Genomic DNA, 21,573 nt, shown 5'->3' on the forward strand with positions numbered 1-21,573 from the left:
TGGGTCCAAACGTCTTCAATTGGCCCAGGCACGATCCTAATTATCAAAATGTTTTTGGGCATATTTTTCTCTAAACATCGGTTTTTGCAGAGTACTTCGACATTTCAAATTATTTGCGTTCCGTACAATATACTCTAATCAGCACTTCTGCTGCTTTTACGGACATCATCATAGAAGGATCAGCACTTCTGCTGCTTTTACAGACATAGGGGGTTCGGGAATCACCACATCGACATTTTTCACTTCTTTGAAACAGGTCGTTTAATTATTCTGATTTTGTGAGTGTTCGAAATAATTTCCATCCAAAGATTATTTTTCAGCGATGTCATTCAAATTTAATCGTCATTTTCCCATCCATTTAGCTTTCATATTACCGTCAATAAAGCACAAACGTAATCGTAAGTAGTTAGTGTCATGAAGTTTCAGTTTTTACATGGAGAATTGTACGTTGCCTGTTCGCGTATTGGCAAACCATCGGTTTGACATACTTTTACCGAAAATATAGAGACAAAAAATGTTTTTTATCGCAGTGGAGCTATTCTCAACCTGTGGTCCGCGATCTAAAAACGCTCAGTTTATCAACAATAACCATTAAAATTGATTGAAAGAAGTATTGATTTTTTCACATCTAATCTAATAGTATTGCGCTACGAAGTGTGCAGGGGTCCACTAGTTTAATCATAAATTGTCGTTTGGTTTATAACTTAATCATGAATGGGCGCTGGCAAAGTTGAAAGAAGATCCACTTCTCTATCGAAAAATTGTGTTCAGCGACGAAGCTCATTTCCGGTTGAATGGATACGTCAACAAGCAAAATTGCCGCATCTGGAATGAAGTACAGCCAAAAGCATTGCAAGAGCTACCAATGCATCCCGAAAAAGTCACTGTTTGGTGTGGATTATGGACCGGTGGCAGTATTCGTGAAATACCGGCCGATATATTGGAAAAAGTGTGCCAAAATTAGACCTTGCACATGGGCCATCTAAAGCGGAGCCTCGGCCAACATTCGCATGAAATCTTCAAACATTGAATTATATTGATCGTTCTATCGATTCCAATAAAGATTTCATCAAATTTCTCAACTATTTTGGCTTTTTTTGAAAATCAAATCCTATACATCTTTAAAAATCACCCTTTACTTGTCAAAGTTATAATATTTTCAGAGCTGCCACTTATCGATAAATTTATTAAACAGTTTGCTTTCGTGTTTCATTCGATACAGTCCACACGCTCAATCGAGAGGACAATAACGTGAAAGTCATTTACCGGGCGACAATGAGCTACATTGATTCTTGAACATCTTTAGCGATCGTCGATTTAGTCGTTTCAAATAAGCAATTTTACGGAAAACTGACAGTCTACATGCCAAGTTTAGCCTCTGAGGTGTATTTTTGCTAATTGGTACTTCCTCTATGCTAGACATTTTCTCCGAGATGACTGAACCGTTTTTCACAAATTTGAATTCAAATGAAAGATCCCATAACTACCATAACCTGCTTTTGAACTTTATCCTGATCCGATCTCCGGTTCCAGGATACAAGGTGATATGAACCAAAAAAATGAAAAAAATATGCACTCACTTTTCTCAGAGATGGCTCAATCGATTCAAATGAAAGATACATGAGTATTTTTTTAAATGACTGATACATGTTGACCTTGCCGACGTTAGATATTAGATTTCAGCTTACAACGAACTTTAACGAATATTACAAGGTGTGTTGGACAAATTCGAGGTAAACTATTTAAAGCAAATAGTTTTATTGATTTTCGAAGTATTCTCTTAATGAACATCTAAACACATTGGCATGCGACCGAACCAATTCTAAGACACTCTCCCTACTCCGAAGAAGGTATCTACAAATTATGATTATTTTAATTGTTTGTACAAGTGATGATAATTTGGTTCTATTTGATTAAATTAAAGCTTTCACAAATCATGACAAAAAATTGTTTATTGATAGTACAATAAAATATCGTAGGATCAAAATCCGTAAAAAAAATGTGGGCTAGCAATTGTTCCAAAACTTATGGCAAAAAGTATTGCTTGTGGAATGGTGTTTTTACACGCGCTTAGTACAACGAAGAGCGGAATTGTAAATGCTCATGTTAGTACCAATCAGTGTTGGGCAAAAAATCAAAATTTCGAAAATCGCAACCGCAATTTTTTACAAGTGTTTATCAGACAAACAAAAATCATCAATCAGAAAACTCAATGAATAAAGGTTCACTACTGATTTTTTGCAAACACGATTCTCGCAGAAAATGATCTCACATGGCAAAAAATCAGTTGTGAAAAGTTCACTAGCGAACATTCGTCTTGATGATGTTTAAGAAAAAAATTCGCACATCAAATATATCTGATATGATTCCCGAACAAAAGATTTTCGGAAACTAAACTTTCATAGCCGTTCTATTTCAACACTTTGCAGAATACAATTCACCGATGATCAAAAACTGAACTGAAAATGTACAGTGCAGGTAGTGTGATTGAGTGGGTAATGTGAATAGTGATGATGTATTTGAGGTTTATTCAGCAATGGTGGTAGAGTAACATCATCAATAAAAGCAGCAAGTGCTGTGATTAAAAATAGCTATAATGATATAAAAACATTATTAAAAAACCATTCACAAGGCATGTCATGCTGATGGTTAAAAATATTTCCCAATTTAACTTGAATATCATACGCAGAAGTAACAGGAGCATAGGTTATCGCTACGCTAATTCAAAACTGCCATTGAAATGCTGCACCTGCTGCGTGTTCGAGACATGTACAATCCTGCACTCCTGTTACTTTTATACATTAAATTCATGCTAAATAGCATTATATTTGGTTAAATCAAAATAGTGCAGTGTAATCAACCAGCTGGAATTAAAACAGCTTTTCGTCGCTATGATCGCTATTTGAAATGTGGAAAAAAATATTGTTGTTCATATCGACCACCCTACGTGCATCGAAAATATTAATCATTATTTCTCAGTTGCGAATTTATTCAGTAGAGATTTTTTTATAGCCGAAATCTTGCACGAATCACTTCGGTGTCGAACTTAAGCTTAAAGGAAATTCAGCATCGAAGTATCATCGGAGACTCTTCTCATTTTCGATTATTATGAGTTTTTTTAGAAATTCTCTTGAACTGATTTTTTCACAAGTGATATTGAAATAAACTTTTTCTGATCGTGATTTTCAGATTAATGACTGGTACTGGCATATTTGAGAATCCATTTAACGACTGATGATGACTGATTATGCGGCCGAAATGTCGAATTATATTTCCTGCATAAGCTATCAATAGTCCGTTTAAATTTGACACAAAACTGTTTCAATTTGAAGGTTTTGTTAGTTGGGTCGTGTGACGACCGACTTTGGTCGGTTCGGTTTTCAGATCATGATTCCGTAAGTACCGTAACAGTGTAAAATAGTGGTCAAAAACCTTAAAATGGAACTCACTTCATTTTCTCAGAGATAGCAGAAACTAATTCTATAAACATAAGCTTAAATGAAAGACATTGTTCATTGCGACGGTTGCTAAAATAGAAAAACTTACTTACAAACTGAAAAGGTTATGTTGATTTGTTCCCATTATTGATTTTTATTCAAGTTCCAAAAAAAATTCTTCGGAAGCATCCTCTAGTGATATTTACAATAATTTGAGTATTATGAAAAACGAAAAAATGACATTTTAAAGCTTTATTCAATGAATAACAATTTGTCTACATGCCCACATAGTGATTTTTCAAAACAAAAACTACCAAATCTTTCGAAGTTTGGGATCAGACAGTAGTCCGAGGGAGACAATTCGGACAAATAAAGAGGATGAGGACGATCTTGTGTGTCGCTTCGTTCGTGTACATATATTCCGCCGTGAAATCCAAAGAACCACTGAGCCCTATAATATTTATCCACCTTTTCTATGATTTCCTTCGGCAAAAAAATTTCTAAAAAAAAATGTTTCACAGAAGAAAGAAAATGATTATTTTTTTCAGACTCAACATGATGCCAAACACGTAAAAGAAAATCGGTAGCCAAAACAAAACAAACGGCTGTATCGGGTCGAATTTTGACATTTAGGTTTGCGATTTGCTTGCGATGGCAGCGCAGAATTGGAATGCCTCACCCACTTTATAGTACAGTTTGGCGCTATCCGATTAGCATTTCTTTCTAATGACATAGAGTTCTTTTACCGGAATACAGTTCACCTGTTTGTTTTATAAATTAGATATTTTTGTAGCTGGATTTTGTTCAAAAAGGTTTCTGAATTCCAAACCTGCTAAAATACTTTTACACCATGTAACCACTCAAAGTAATGCAGTCTGCTACACAGATACCATTTCCCGGGCCTAAAAAATTGAACAACTCAATTTGATCACACCGGTTACAAATACCTTCTTCAAACGATCATCCGTTAGCCATTCTGATTTCGACATGACCGGCATGCAATTCGCATCCCAAAGCATCTATTCCAATCAATAAAAAGAGAGTCGTTCGTGTCGAGCCAATTAGAGCCGTTTTTTTTGCTAAACACGCCAATCATCCAACTGTGAAAAACCACAATTCTATTGAAATTGTACCAAGTGAAGCCCTCGGGGCTCCCTCACCGGTGAAAACCCTCGTGTCTTATGCGAGATGGGGTCACGTCTTTCGTACGGCTATTTTCGAGCAGTCTCTTCGCATATCATTAGCATTCTGCCATGATGAGAAACACAGGCTCTGTCGCAGATTTTGGCCTATGATTGTTGCAAATTTGCTTGGCTTTTGTTGGATCGCTTGGACCTTCCTTCCAAACATAGCAGCAGAAAAGAGCACTAACGGGAATCCTCATCGAATATTCTTCAAGACCTGTTTTTCGGCCGGGTGTGCTTTGCCCCTTTCTTTAAATCCTAAAAGCAATCTGTAGCTCGCGGATTTCTGGATATCTTACGAATGGGAATTGGTTGTTGTTATTTTCTTTTATAGACCCTCTGCCTGTTTCCTCTTCTGCTGCTGGAGGTCGTTAGGAGCCGTAATCTGATGGTCCGAACGAAACAAGTTTCGCACTATTGTTTGTGCATGAAATTCCACAAGTTGAGAATATTTCACGATAGAAACGTGGACAAGGTCTTAGGTCCTAGCCAAGCTGATTTTTAGCGATAACCTTTCGGCGTGTCTTTCAATTATGTGACAGTTTTTTTTTTCGATTTACGAAGATCAGTCGTAGCATGTGGCAATCTATTACGCGGCCACCCTCTACCTAAAACCTCCACACAAGCAAATACGACAAGCTCGGCTGGCCACCAAGCCAATTAACAGTGAATTGATGTGCCAAGCTAGCAGTTCGTGCCGAATTTGGAAAGATCATCTGGGATAATTACTAGTTTGTGAATGGACTTATCTAATATAGTAAACGATTCGTTCGACGAAATACCGATGGCTGTGAAATAACAATTTCAAAAAGTGTAACGGCAATACTGGCAGCACAGTAGAGGGCGGGGAGAAAGGCTATAACGTTTTTATAGAGTCAAACTGATTAACAAACACCGAATTTCATTTAAAACTGAATTTCAGAAAACTGTAACGATTTAAACAAGTGAATGTTTCTACGATTTGGAATAATCTCGAACGTCACGATGGCACAGCTTTCCTACGTATGATAATCGCTTTCATAGCAAATCTTATGATAATACAAAATATTTTTCCAAAGTACCAAAACTCAATCTCGTCGTTGCTCAATTCTAAGCAAAATAAAAATCACACCACCAGTTTGCTCTGCGATTTATGCAAATTTTATGAAAGCTTCAAACGAGATAAAAAACCTAATCCCAAATGGGCGATGTCGGTACGGTCGCAGCTCGGCACCGCCAGCCAAGTGAGTTTCTGCACGTTTTGCCTCCTCGGCAAATTTGCCGTTAAATCGGTGCGACGGTGGCCAAGCCCTGCAGCAGAACTATCACCCGTCTCTATCTGCAGGCACAAAACCCGCACTACCCGATGTACAACGTACTGGCATTTCAGGTTCGGTACATTTTCTTTAATCTGCCCACTGCAACAACAACAAGTCGAATCGGATTTTATTTCACTCCTAAATCCGGTTCGGTGCTCAGAGACAGTTTTCGCGATCCAGCTTGCGACGGTGCGGTGGCTGCACCCGGCGGACTGCTGATCCCTACAATTGGTCGGCCCCGTACCGATTGACGCACGCAAACACAACTTCGCGACGAGTGGTGATTCACTTCAACCGAAACGGTTTCAATATGTGATAAATCGTGCTTTACGGTTTACAACGTCAACTGAAACGATCTTCAGCATCAGCACCAATAGCATCATTAATCTATTTTCTCTATTAACGGAAGATGTAATGCCAAGTTGGCTAGCTAGCATTTTTCGCAAAATATCACTTGTTTTCACATCAGCAGACAATTTTATTTTGCGCACAAATTCTAGAAACACTCGAATCTGGATCGTTTTACCAACAACAATAACAAAACACAAAACTCAAAACGCACTCCGAACAGCCATCAGCCGGGAGAGCACAACATTAAGTTGTTTCCTGCTACCTTCACGGGTTCCCACACCGCACAACTTCACACGTCACGCGGCCGGACAGAGAGCAGGTTTCGCATCACAACACCAACAACGTCCGGCGTCGTTTCTAGGTAGCAGCAGCCCAAGAATACTTCCACGCACACACCACGATCCGAGCGCGATCGGACCACGATTCGTACTGACCTTTTTCGCACCGTTGCCGGCTACAATCGACGACGCAGCACCAGGCAAAACCTTGCGACAGCGGAGAGTTCCAACCGTTACGGAGCACGGTCGGTCACTCATTGCGCGGCGGTGTTCGCTACGTCACGTCTGGCCGTTTGCAATTCACGTTGAGAGCAGTTTGCGATCCACTGGAACTTGGTTTGGCAAACCAATCGATGTAATAAGGAATTTTTACCCATCATTTCTCGGTAGGATCGTTGAAGAACCTGATCTTTCCCACCGAACTATGCGCCCGGCAGCATCAAATTACGGCCACAGAAAGGCGATCGCCAAAGAGCATCAAATGAAAGGAGAGCTCAGAGAATTTGCATACGGATTAACGATGCAGCTTCTGAGTCTGTCGACAATCCAGTGGCGAGCGATCGCAGGTTTTGATTGGTGAGTGTTCAGCATTGTGAGAAGTGAGAAACTTTGCCGACTGGGGTGCGATAAGTGCGATAGAGTGAAAATAGATGGGCCTTGTGTTGGTTAGTTTTCTGTTCTCCCAGAACAAAACGTCAAACATGAAACCTGATATCACATTATGATATCGACATCAAATTGAAATCTTAAATTGGTTTCAGTTGAATGATTATTCGGTACCAACATGTGATTAGGGCACATCGTACGATTGTTACAAAATATATTGCTCATTGCTCGGTTATAAAACTTGCATGTAGATAAGTGACAAAATCTCGTAGACGAAAACTCAATCTACAGAACTCTGTACAATATGGGTGAATTCAATTCATTGAACATATTGAGAAAAGTGTTTTCATAATATAGGGGACAGCGGGGCTAAACCAAACTTTTTTGGAAATTTGAAAAAACATCCATTTTAAGGGTCTGGTAGGGTACAAAACTTTTGAAAAATCATTAATTTTTTTCTTTGTATTTCCTAATAGTTTATAACATTTCAAGAGTATTCTGTGAAATTTTCAAACCTATCGAAACAAAACTCTGGAAATTATTGGGCTTTATCTTTGCTTATCTTATACGCTTAGCTTCGATTGACTTGAATATTTGACAAAACATTCTTGAAATCAATATTTATTTATGTTTTGTCTTAGACTCATCATCATCAGTGCAGAGCAGTTCAATTTTTTTGCTTCAATTATAGAGGTTTTAACATTGAGGTCATTCGCCTCTTCGGACCAGAAAAGCTTTCTGACCCTATGTGCGGAGTTGGGGATCGAACCCAGGTGGACAGCTTGAGAGACATCGATTAACCCATCACATCGAAAAATTGCCTAATGATATTTTCAGATTTTCCAGCAAACGACAACTACTAAACTTGCATAGCAGAAAGATCCTACAAAAAGATAGTGTTAGTGATAAAACTTTTTTTCAAAACCGCCTCGAATACTTAACAACCCTTCTTAATCCACCTAGTGGTGTGATAATGCCTTTCTCTTCTTTCATAACAGTCTCATGAAAATGTATTTCATAATTTTATTAAATAATTTCGGATACTAATTTCGAAACTAATTTTTTTTTTCAGTTTGGAAAATTACATTTACTTTTTTTTATTCAATAATATAATATAATATTAAGGCACACTGCTTAAGCTCTAAGATGCCAAGGGTATTTACTAATCTTAATTATCTTCTAACTTAAAACTAGAGTAGTATCATTATGTAATATAGTATCTGGCGATCGGTAGTGGCCGGTAAATTGAATTTAGGATGAGATGATTCCAGATGGCGATGGTAATTTTCTATGTTGGCCACATTCTTCGGTCCGTGAGGGTCCGCGGGAAACACCCCCAGGCTACGAAGGCCCGGCGGGTGGCCCGCATGCTGGTCATTGACTGGAGCGGTCTTCCGGTGATGGTGATGTTACTTCGAAACTAATTGATTCAGATTGATTCGAGTAGTTCACAAAAGCATGTTTCAGTGTTTATGTCACACAGTCAGCATCATTTTTCCAAATTAGTGCTTGACATTTGCGTTGCCTATTTGTAATCAGTGATGCTAATCTAAAAAGCCTTCTTAGTCCACTTAGTGGAATTTTCATATCTCTTGAAAAATCACCATAGGGGGGACATGAAATTTTCGAAATCGAAAAAAAATTTCTGATGCCAAAAGGCTTAGAATTGCATGAAACGTCGAGATTTAGTGTCATCTCGAAAAAAAAATTTTTTGAAAAAGTCGACTTTTTGGGACATAGAAAAAATATGAAAATTTTTCTAAGTCCCAGAAAGTTGATTTTTTCAAAAAAAATTTTTTTTTGAGATGACACTAAATTTCGATGTTTCATGCAGTTTTAAGAGTTTCGGCATCAAAAAAAATTTTCGATTTTGGAAATTTCATGTACTCCCCCCTATGGTGCTTTTTCAAGATCGAAAATTGTCAAACCTTTACCACCGGGCAGCACCCCTTAAGCATGTCTGATTTAGGTAAAATTTTGCATGGAGGCTTTTTTCGAGGTGCTTAAACTTTTGAGCACTAGAACTTAACGAAAATAGAGGTGATCCCAAAATTTTGGCACCCTTCTATATATAAGAGCGGTAAAAATAATCGTGTTTTGTCGGTTACGTCACTTATGCCATCATATATCTGGAACCAAAAGTCACAGCCATTTGATCTTCGAACTTGATCAATGGCCCGATAGTAGCTTTCAAACGAGCCCAAGTTTGTTAAAATCGGATCAACCATCTCTGAGAAAATTGAGCGTGTTCAAATACAACGCTTTTTGTCGGTTACGTCACATATACAATCATATCTCCGGAACCAAAAGTCACAGCCATTTTATCTTCGAACTTGATCAATGGCCCGACAGTAGCTTTCAAACGAGCCCAAGTTTGTTAAAATCGGTTGAGCCATCTCTGAGAAAAAGTGCACACACATACACACACACACACACACACACACACACACACACACACACACACACACACACACACACACAGACAGACATTTTCCGATCTAGACGAACTGAGTCGAATGGTATATAACACTATGGGTCTCCGAGGCTCCGTTCGAAAGTCGGTTTTCCAGCAGTTCTAATACCTTTCTATAGAGAAAGGCAAAAACCTTTCTTAGTCCACAAAAGGCTTAGGATTGCATGAAATGTCGAGATTTAGTGTAATCTCGAGAAAAAATTTTTTTGAAAAAATCGACTTTTTGGTACTTTGAGAAAATAACAAAATTAATCTCGATGTTTCATGCAGTTTTGAAACTTTTGGCATCAAAAAAGTTTTCGATTTTGGAAATTTCATGTACTCCCCCCTTTGGCGCTTTTTCAAGATTGAAAATTTTCAAAACTTTACCGCCAAGCAGCACCCTTTACGCATGTCCGATTTAGCTCAAATTTTGCATGTGGACTTTTTTCGAGGTGATTAAACTTTTGAGCACTAGAGCTTTACGAAAATAGAGGTGAAATGAGAAAGGCCCAAAATTTTGGCACCCTTATATATAAGAGCGGTAAAAATCAACGTGTTTTGTCGGTTACGTTACTTATACCATTATATCTCTGGAACCAAAAGTCACAGCCATTTGGTCTTCGAACTGGACCTATGGTCCGATAGTAGCTTTAAAATGAGCCTAATTTTATTAAAATCGGTTCAACCATCTCCGAGAATCTTGCGCGGTAAAAAAACAACACGTTTTGTCAGTTACGTCACTTTTACCATCATATCTCCGGAACCAAAAGTCACAACCATTTGATCTTCGAACTTGATCAATGGCCTAACAATAGCTAATTAAGTTTCAGATTAGTATTATACTGCTACAAAAATCCGATGAGATGCCGCCATAATCATTATCATTGATATACATGAAAATGCAATTCTACAGTCATTTTGAATACGGCGGTTCAGTGACGACCATAACAATTATTTTTCATGAGCAAGAGATGTTCTCTTCTCGATTGTTGATGTACACTTGGACCAACCAAAGATCTAATTCTAATTGGCTAATGGGATATCCAAATTTATTCAAATGTACAAGTGCGTAGATATTTGTACGTAGAACACTGCACTGATATCGCACGTTTTGACGTAGGACTACTGTTTGAATTCTGTATGGGATTGCGAATTCAAAATACGAAAAAAAGTGTAAACAATGGTCAGGTTACATCGATTCGAATAGATAAAACTATATTTTTAAGATAGTTGGTGGTCGAAACTTTAATAAATAACGAAAAGCAAAGTCTTGGCATTACATTCCTTTTGTGGAATTTGGCCTTTCTGTTTAAACAGACTTCGCAGCCGATTCATCTAGCGTACAGAATCATTGCATGGCTAGTACTATGGATCCTACTGACGCTAAGAATCCTTCCAGGTCAGGGCTCGAACATAAGACAACTGGCTTGTAAGACGAACAATGTATAATTTTCCATGTTTACCTTGCCGTACTCATAGCTCACTCTAACAGAGGCGACAATCTCGTTTACATTAAATCTCTTTGCCTTTCGCATAGAGTGGGCGCGACTATTTAAGCTGAACCTCTTACCACAATCGAAATTATTATTGAATCGACTTGCATTCTGTGCGGTCCGTTTGTCGTTTGGCGGAGCTCTGCTGATTTTTCCCATTCAAGATGCTGAACGACCTCGATCATCGAGAGCTGGATGATTTTTATTAGCGGTGACATTATGCATCCAAGTTGAACCGACTCCGTACAAAGCAAAGCAAAGTCTTGGCATTACATTGGAATTTGGCCTTTCTGTTTCAACAGACTTCGCAGCCGATTCTTAGTGTTCAGAACCATTGCATGGCTAGTACTACGATATTACTGACACTAAGAATCCTTCCAGGTCGGGGTTCAAACATACGACAACTGGCTTGTAAGACCAGCGCCCTCTGCATTGAACCGCCAACTCTTGTCGTACAAGGACTCGTACAAAAAGTGTTTCGTATTTAATTAAATTATATTGACATAACACCTCTCATTATCAACAAAAACAAACTAACGGTACTTTTTAGGGAATTCAAAATTCTGAAAAAATATCGAAAGTACATTTCAACGTGATAATAATAAGAATATGAGGAGCATAAAAGATGGCTGCTTTCTAAATGTTCAAAACAAAAAGTTACAGTGATTTTGACTATAGTTGAGTAGTCCTACATCAACAGTTCGAACAACCCAAAGGACTATTTCTTGTAGTGTTTCATGCGATGTACATCAGGGTGCCAATATTTTGGGGTCATTTCTAGTTTCGTTAAGCGGTAGTGCTCAAAAGATAAAGCACCTAAAAAATCCCTATGCAAAACTTGAGTTAAATCGTATATGCCCGGCGGTTAAGATTTGAAAATTTTCGATCTTGACAAATAACTTTTACTTTTTTTAATACCAAATGTCGCCGAATTGTCTAAAACGTCGAGATCTAGTGTCATCTCGAAAAAAATCGACTTGACTGAAATTTCCGAGATCGTAAATTTAATATCTTAAAATTGCCTTAAACGTTGAGATAACACTAGATCTCGATATTTTATGCAATTCTAAGACATTTGGAATCCAAAAAAAATGTTCGATTTCGGAGTTCCAAATTTCAAAAAAAAAAATTTGGAGTAGTCAATAGATCTCGAAATTTAAGAAAATTCTAAGCCATTTGCCGTAAATAAAAATATCTCGATTTCAGAAATCTTAAGTTTCACTGTCGAATTTTTTCAACTATCGCCAAGATGACACTAGATATTGATGTTTCATGCAATTCTATTATGTTTGGCATTCTAGTTAAAAAAAATTCTAGAGTTTGAAAAAATGATATTTTGAATCTCGATATCGGAATTTTTTTTAATTTTAGATCTCGTAGTATTAAATCCTAAGACATTTAGCATAAAAAAAATGTTCGTTTCGGCTATCACAAAATTTTTCCACGTTCTAGGGTCGATATAAAAAACAACTTTTTTAATTTCAAATCTCGAAGTTTCAGACAATTCTAAGACATATGGCATTAAATTTTTTTTCGGAAACTTTATGCATCCCCTCCTATGGTTTCATGACAGCTATAATTCCTCTTTCTAAAAGTAATATAATTGTTTTAGGGTCGTTTTGAACCTTTTTGTGATTTCCGAGTTCCTGGAATCTCCAACATTTATGTGATTTCTGAGTTCCTGGAAAATCCTACCAGAAAATGTTCTTTCTCGACTGAGTCCAATAATGAAAATGATGAAGATGTCAAACGTCGCAAACGTTTGCTGTAATGGAGATGCACTGGTATCTAATGATCACGGAATGAGGCGAAACGTGGTAACTAAGTTGTGGTCTAGAACCACACAGCTTTCATAAAACCTTTTGCAGTTTAGCAAGAACAACTCATCAAAAATAAAATAACTAGAGCGAGAATTAAACAATTAAACATTGTTAATTCAATTTTCTCACGAAACTACGTTCGTGTCAATGTGTGATTTTAAGTATATTTATGATATATTTGTAGTGGTCTATAGGATTTATTACTTTTTAGGTAATTTGCATTAATGAAATCCGCCATTTTGATGATCTACCGTTGCATTTATTTACATCAAATAAATTTCTGAACACAAACAAAAGAAGGAAATACAATTGACTTTTACGCTTCACTTTCAGAACGCTTGCACTAGTTTTGTCGCAACGTAGCTGATTTATATCGAAAAATTACTTAATTTATTTAATTTATCATTTATTTATACCAGGTTTTAACCATATAGCGGTCTTTCGCCGGGTTATATCAAAAAATACATTTCGAAGCAGGTTTAACTCAGTGGTATGCTGATTCTTCATTTTGATTTATAAACCTTATGAAGAACTGTTTACTAGGAAGCAAAATGATCTTATAATGGTTTTCAGAAAACTTTGGTAGAGTTTACAGTTTCAATTCGAGATATGATGTACCACTCAAGAGAGCTACAAGTATTTACTAAAATTGAAAATGTTTCTTGAGATAACCTTACAGAAAAATGAAATAATGTGTGTTCGTCTTCTTGGTGTTTGTTAAAAAAATGATGGGGGCGACTATTTTTGAGTTCGCCTCGGGCGCCAGAAATGCTCACTATGGCTCTGCTTCACCCTAATGCAAAACTCGGCAGTTCAATTCGAACCGCTAAGCAGACGTAAAGTTAACGGTATTTGCGAAACACTTTCTTAATTGCGGCTTAATTCTTGAAATGTTTTATTACAAAACAAATACAAAAAAGCCAAAAAATGACTCTTCGAACCCCTAGAAAAATAAATTGATTCCTTTGATAAACAATACAATAAACAATAATCTTTGAACGCGAAAGCAGGTTTTGAAAGTCCGTGTCCATCGACATTCGAAAACTAGTTCACTATTATTTTTCAAAAATTTTCATACACTTTCTACATATGAAATACCTAACGTGTTCCTTTTCTTTTTTTTTACTTTTAAGAAGTTTTACAGCTACAAAATGACGGAGTTTTTGTGAAAAATCGTAGTTTTGACTTTAAACAACAACAATTCAAAAAAAATTAAAAAATAATCAAACAGAAACGTTGGGGTTCAGAAAAACATCTACACTTTTAGAAAAAAATGAAATTTACGCTTGACGTAAATTCAAGCATGCCTTAATTTCTTCGGTGATGACACAATATTACATCTACTCACATGTAAAAATAAATTTTGCGTCAGTATCGATGCATGCTTCAGCTAAATTAACAGTGAAGTTAATTATATGACTTATTTTTACATGCTTTGAATTGTGACTGTAAGTAAATCGCGACGCTGCTTTTATGTGCATCTGTTAAGATGTAAATTATTCTAAGTGAGTACTTTAACTATGCTGCTTTGATTTGTTGCTTTCTGATTAGTATGCGCTGAGATACAGTGGACACCGCAAATCATTCATGAATGATGAATGTATTATGGAAATCATTTGCCTAATTTAGAAATCTGAAATTGAACTAAAGCTCTGGAAAAAATTGCAAAAATAGTGTTTTATTTCATCCGTTAGACCAGGGGTTCCCAAAGTGGTCGATATAGACCCCTTGGGGTCGATGTCCTTTTTGCGGGGGTCAACGTAAACGGGTGGTCGACTAGGTCTAGAAATCGACCCCAGATTGTTTGACATAAGTTGTTATTTGAAATATTTACGCTAAAACAGTTGTGTTTGTTTGACCATCCGCAGAATTTGGTAAGTATATTACATCAAAAATAAAAAAGCAAGAAATTGAATTTTCAAAGAAATTTGTTGATGGGGGTCTGAGGTCTAAGTTAATTTTAGTAAAATGGGTCATGACTCAAAATAGTTTGAGAACCCCTGCGTTAGACCCTACCTCCCCTTAACAAGGTTTTTACACAAGTTATCTCTACCGTTGTGTAGATTCAATCTTAAGCTGCAATTCTCAATTTATGATTTGGAAAAATATACATTAGTTCTCGTTCCAAGTCGCGCATAAGTGACCAACCCTAGGTCCCATATCTATGAAACCGCGGAGCTAAATCGGACTCGGCACATTAGACTATAAAGCTTCTCACAAAAATGAATACCCTGGGTGCGAATCCCGATATGCCTTAATTTCAACCTTTCGTGAGGCTGACGTCTCAACTTTCAGCAAACTGACGTCTGTCTGTCACATGAAAGCCCGGTTTTAAAAGTCAATCGAAGGATCGAAACAATTGCAGGCATATAATATATTTATGCTGTCGGGTTTAACCCCGTGCCCGGCCTAGTCCCGGTTTCTCCTAGTAATTTTTTGAGTGCCGGATAGAGAGAGGGAGAAGGAATGTTTATCTTGAACCCCTAAGCTCCTCTGTATACACACTAATCACATGTTGGTACCGATTTATCAACCGATATAAAATGATGTTTTCTTAATTTTGTTGTATTTGTTAAAAATGTTATCAAATGTAAACTTCAATGACATAAAAACAAATAAGAAAAATGTGGAAGGCCATCTCTGAGAAAAACGGTGCACATACATACACACACAGACATTTTTCGATTTCGTCGAGCTGAGTCGATTGTTATATAACACTATGGGTCTCCGAGGCTCCGTTCGATAGTCGGTTTTCCAGCTATTATAATACATTTCTCCAGAGAAAGACAAAAATTTCTAGTGAATAAATTGGCGTAGCGATAACCTGCGTTCCTGTTACTTCTGCGTACGATATTCAAGCTAAATTGGGTAATATTTTTTAATCAGTTACATAACATACCTTGTGATTGGTTTTTAATTATTGATTTTTATTATCATTACAACTATTAATAATCACAGCACTTGCTGCTTTCTTTATTGCTGAAAAAAATTTCAATACATCACCACTATTGATCCACTCATCAACCACCAGATTCAGTTTTTGTACAACAGCTAATTTATTCATTATGTATTCGGCTATAAAAACTCATTTCCCAAAAATTTTCTGTTCGAGAATCATTTTCGATATATACAGACTTCCGGCACTGCTCATCATAAGTTTGACCCAGAAGACGTTAAAAAGCAAAATATGTCAAATTTTAACCAATACATTCAATTTACTCATCATTTACTACCGGTACGATCAATAGGCACGTATTCATAAAGAATGTCTTCAAAAGCGTATACTTCCACTTCTAGGGTCATATAATGGTCGTACCGCTTTTTAGGCTGGATTTAGCCTCAAGCCATTAAACGAAAGATGCTTTGAAGTGATACAAGGCTAATGAGGCTCACACAATAAAATGATGGTCCAAACGTTGTGCAAGACCTTACATATTTTCTGGTGATGCAATTTGAGTCCACATATTTTCTGGTGATGCAATTTGAGTCCGTACACCCTTTACCTCTCATATTGCATTTTTAGCAGGATAACAATCCAAAGCATACGTCGAAGTTAGGGTGGTTTGGTGATAATAACGTATCTGTCATTGCATGGCCTAGCCAATCTACCGGCATCAATCTAATATAAAATCTTTGTAACACAGCAGACGCGTACCAAAAAAAAAAAATTCGGGGGATGTTTTCAAATTATAGGGGAGACCGGGGCTAAATTAGCCACTTTTTATAAGTTGAAAAAAAACATCTATTAAGGTGAAATGTAGCGGAATGCGAAAATCGCGTTTTTGAACAATTATTCAAAAATTAGACCGATTTTCCAAAAACCAAAAACACTTAAGTTTTCGAAATCAAATTTATCATAACTAAGTATTCTTAGAATTTTGAAATTTTGCTTTGCGGAGCCGTAATTGGTTTTTGAAATGTATAAACGGTAACCCACGGGGATGATTTTAGAACTGAAAAGTAGTGTTTTGTAGCAGAATTTCACAAAGAATCTGAAAATGCAACTCAAAATTATAAAATTTTAGCTAAAACAACCGAAGTTTGAAAAAGTTTACATAAACTTCTCCGCATTTTTTTAATTGCTTGCGCGCTACTGTTTCGTATTGAGGTGGTGTGAGAAATGCACGGTAGCATTATATCGTGAACAAAAATTACATATAAAATTATGGCGCGAATTTATGCAGCATTGGGTTTTGTGTTGAGATAAAAACGAGTTGAATACAATAAAATGGGTATTGTAAGAAATTGTTTATTTTCTAAGTAACTGTCATTTATAATGCTAATAATGTCCAATTCTGTTGAGTTCAATGCATTGATGCTGCTGAAGCAATAAAGCCTGGCTGTGTGATATCGTATAACAGGTATTTTTTTAGATTGTAGCAATTTTTATAACTTCATCATTGACAAGCTACTGAATGAAATACAAACCAAGTGTTATCGTGATACAAACAATGTGATAAATATTCAAAAACAAAAGGCATATACATGGTTAGCAAGTTGGTCAATACATATACATATAACCTCATGCTAGTCATTCATAATTACTCATGATTTATAATTCTAGTGTAAGAGTAATCACTCATAATAACGATTGAATTAGCATATAATCAAAGTGTGAAGGATTCAAAAATCCATTACGTCCAGTCTTTTTTACAAGCCAATATAACGAGAGGTAAGCCCACTGCGCTCAATCATTGAAAAAAGTTCTTTTTTCTATGTGTCCGTTTTTCTTGGTATGCTTTGTGCGACGGTTCGTTCAACTGAAGCGGATAAAATTTTGCGCGCATTTTATGACGCTACATTTCACCTTAAGGTCTGAGGACACAGGGCCACGTATTGAGTTTTAAATCGACCACGTGGCTCGCTCAATTCCCTTTGCGCATCGTATTTCTCTTGTACTCTCTCGTATATGAGCAAACTGTACCGGGTTGCCAGCATACATTTATTATTTTGATGAGAAGTTTTATCACATTAATCTATCGTATGGGTTGGACATTACATGATTCCAATGAACAATGAAAAATATTCAACTTTCACAAACATTGAATGTCTGTGTGTTTGGCAGCCTTGTCGACCCAATTTTATTTCTCTCTCCTTTTTCATAATGCTATCAGGAAACCAAAGCGAAAAAAAATGGTGGATGCATTGAAATTGATTTTGTTTCACAGAAAAATACAAGACTTTATTTTTATCGCGATAACATATATGTTTTTATGTACTAATCGCATCTAAACTAAATTATCTAAACATTGTCACGGTAGATCTATGATACAAGCCTTCAAAGCCGAGATATTCGATGAACAAGTAGAGGTTTGCATTTCCGAGCGTTCCAATTTTCAGCAGTTCTTCAGTCAGATAAAAATACAACACGACCGCTCAACTCAATGAATCATTCTGAAAATTTCACAGAATATTCTTAACTAAATTTCGAAAACATTGTCATGTGGGTTTTTCTATATTCTGCACCTTTTCCAAGAAAATTTAATTTGAAACGGGAAAATAGCAAAAATCCTACCACTTTACGGTACTGTCCTCAACCCTTAAAGCTTGGTTTTTATCCAAATCATCTCTACCGCGTCATTTTCAAGTGCGTTTACAAAGTCAATTCATGAATCGAAATAATAGCAGGTTTATAAGATATTTAAGCTGTCCGGTTCAACCACTTGTCTGATCTAGCCCCTGTATTCACCCTTTAAACGGTTAATACCTAACCCTCCAGGAAATTTGATATCCTTCCTATAGAGATAAGCCAAACAGATTTATAAAATTGAATATTTTGCGAAAATAGTTTGGCTTAGTATTAACAATGATTGATTGATTTATTCCATTTCAATTCTCAAATATTTTCAAAGAGTCTTTTCATTCCACATTTCGAATATAGCACAAATCTACAGCACCGCTTAGCAGTCGTTCAATTAACAGCGAATCTAAACTCAGAAATCTCTCACCAGCTGCAGCGCATAGTGTTCATATGGACTGCATAAGCGAGAGTGATCCATCTATTCCATTATAGAGATACTGGCTTCAACATACACACAGGTAGAGATACTACCTTTTTTATGGCAACTTAGTGGAGAAATGAAAACAAATAAAATCCATAAGACTTAGCAGCAGGTGAGAAGGCAAAAAAAATATACACAATTCATTCAACATCCGAGTCCGACCACTGAACCACCCAAACACAAACACACACACACACATTTCATTCAGGTTTCTTGCCTTCACTTTTCACATTTCAAAACGAGTAGCTGCTTGGATTGGATTGCTCAGTGATCTGTGCACACAGCAAACTGACTGGTACACCGCAAAAGGTTCGACCGAGCCGAGATTTGCTCTTCCGTTGCCGAGAGTGTTGATTGAAGGGTGGATATCGAGGTAAGTTGCAACACCACCTACGAGTTGTGTTTGAGTAGAGTCGAATAAATGGCTCGTTTGTATTTACCAGGATGTACTAACAGACAGTGATTGATCATGTGGACAATGTTGTTTAAATGAGACATTAGAAAGCTAATTTGTTGACATGACTGATGTATGTTCATTACTTCATACGGGCTTTAATATATTTCAACAAATTGTTGTATTTTTCAATTTTTCCTATACTCATTCAAACCGAGAATAAAATTAAACAAGTAATCTGAAGCAACAGAAATTCTGAAACTAGCTAAGTTCTCCTTTTGCTAATTAAAAACAAAAGTGTAAGACTATCGAGCAAGTTAACAGGAAGACTGCAAAAGTTAAGCTCATCCTTGCAGCTTGCATTTACTTTGCTATCTGAACAGCCAAAGAAGCAGCCTCAAATGGCGAGCACCCTTTAAACGGTTAATACTCGGAAATTATTTCCATCCTTGTAGAATCTTCCGAAGCAGCTGAACCGACACCGTAAAACTTCAAAGGTACCATCATCCGGCTCTAGAGCGTCAGAAGATGAAACTTTACCCAGCCGGCGAAGCGCAAAACTTTTACGTTAGCATTTGCTATTCGACGGTGAAGCAAAAACGCCAAAATGTATGCAACTGCTGGTAGTTTTCACCGGCAGACAAGAAAAAGAAACAACCTAATCAAAGAAGGAGGAGCTTTTTCTTTCCAGCTTTAACCAACACCCACCCACTAGTCAACGAGCACGAGGATGTTCATGGACGGATTTCGTATGTTCAGCTATTTTAGGGCGGTTTACTTACGTATGTTGGCGAGCTTCGGTTGCATCTTCGGTGACCCTCCGGGAAGGCTGATATCACTCTGGGAACTGTCTTTGCTGTGGTTTCGACTGCTGAAAAGAGAAAGATGCCGGTAAATGGTTCAAATTAGATAAGGTTTCACTATCAGACGGTATGTTCGAAAATATAAGGAAAGTCAGAACGAAATAGCAGTTATAAAACCGGTGGCTCCTGTAGATAGTGATTGGAATTTTTCTACATTGTCACACGACCAGTGCAGAACGACTTGTTTACCGGTTCGATAGATAAGACCGTGAAATAAACCCGTCGCTATCGTCGTCACTGGACGGGAGTGGCACGACATAGGGCGGCACTTGAAGTCGAGTTCCTATCAGTAATTGAATGTTGTAGAAATGTTTATTGGTAATTGGTCTTCGGGGACTTTCATCAATCGAACCGTGAGAAGTAACCACCGGATTATCACTGAACATTCAATAAGCTGCAGATACCATAATTGATTTCGACCTGGTAATTTACTCAATCAGAAATCAGAAAAACATATTATTATAGGTACATTTTCTTCGTTGTTCCAGAAGTCTTGATGATGGTATCATGAATAAATGCTTAGCGTACAGAACTATTACTTGGCTAGGCCAGTGATCGTATTTGCCATTACAATCATTCCAGCATATTTTGACTCTTCATCGAAGGAGCGTTAATTACTGTTTGAGAAAGAGATAACTATAGGTCGCGAGGGGCGTTGGCACCGTGGTTGATTGGTTGAACAACAACTGCAATCACATCTGTTTAGGTTTGATTCTTTTATCCGGTTCACCCGAAACTAAATTGGATCCTATCCTTTTTATGTCACCGCAGCCTTTTGGAACCATAATAATTCTCCGTAGACACCCACGTTGAAAATAAATTTTTTGCGCTGGAAATATATTTACACTCTTTTTCTGAAGTTACATAGCAGTAACGAAAAATGACACACGAGTTCGAGAAAACGACAACATAATTAAAAAAACTACTTACTGTACCCCCAAGGGTATTCGGAGTACAGGTTAAGAATAGCTGATCTACTTTACATGGTGTAATATTTTCTGAGACTTTTTTTTGAAAAATTGAAAAACTGGTGAAAATTCTTAAAATACACAACCCTAAACCATAAAAAATAATAATAACTACAAGCATAGAAGTACAAAATTATCTATTGTTTAAAAACGAACTGATTGTTTGTAAATAACACACGTGAAACATTTGAAAACGATCGAAAGTAAAGATTTCCATAATTCGTTAATTAAAATTCGCTGTATATGTTGATTGAAATTCTGCGTCCTTTCACAAAATCGTGTCGAAAAACATTTATGTTCAAATATTAAATTTCAAAACGGGACAGGTAATGATTAAGTCGATGCTTTCCACGTAGCCCGTCTGGATTAGATTCCCAACCCCGCCAATAGGGTCATAAAGTTTTGCTGGGCCGAAGAGGTGAAT

At 36.9% G+C, this 21,573-nt stretch overlaps 1 protein-coding gene across 2 annotated transcripts in view; it reads right to left on the reverse strand.

Moving 5' to 3' along the window:
• The window catches only part of LOC131428205 (uncharacterized), a 441,911-nt gene that overhangs the window by 237,264 nt on the left and 183,074 nt on the right, over positions 1-21,573 (reverse strand). The window contains exon 4 of one of the 2 annotated variants that reach the window (XM_058591951.1): positions 20,101-20,186. In XM_058591951.1, coding sequence (XP_058447934.1) covers positions 20,101-20,186 — 86 coding nt within the window. Of the gene's footprint in view, positions 1-20,100; positions 20,190-21,573 lie in introns of both variants that reach the window. The other variant, XM_058591950.1, reaches the window with a different exon arrangement.

The sequence above is a fragment of the Malaya genurostris genome, chromosome 2, assembly GCF_030247185.1.
Source record: "Malaya genurostris strain Urasoe2022 chromosome 2, Malgen_1.1, whole genome shotgun sequence".
Classification (NCBI taxonomy): domain Eukaryota; kingdom Metazoa; phylum Arthropoda; class Insecta; order Diptera; family Culicidae; genus Malaya; species Malaya genurostris.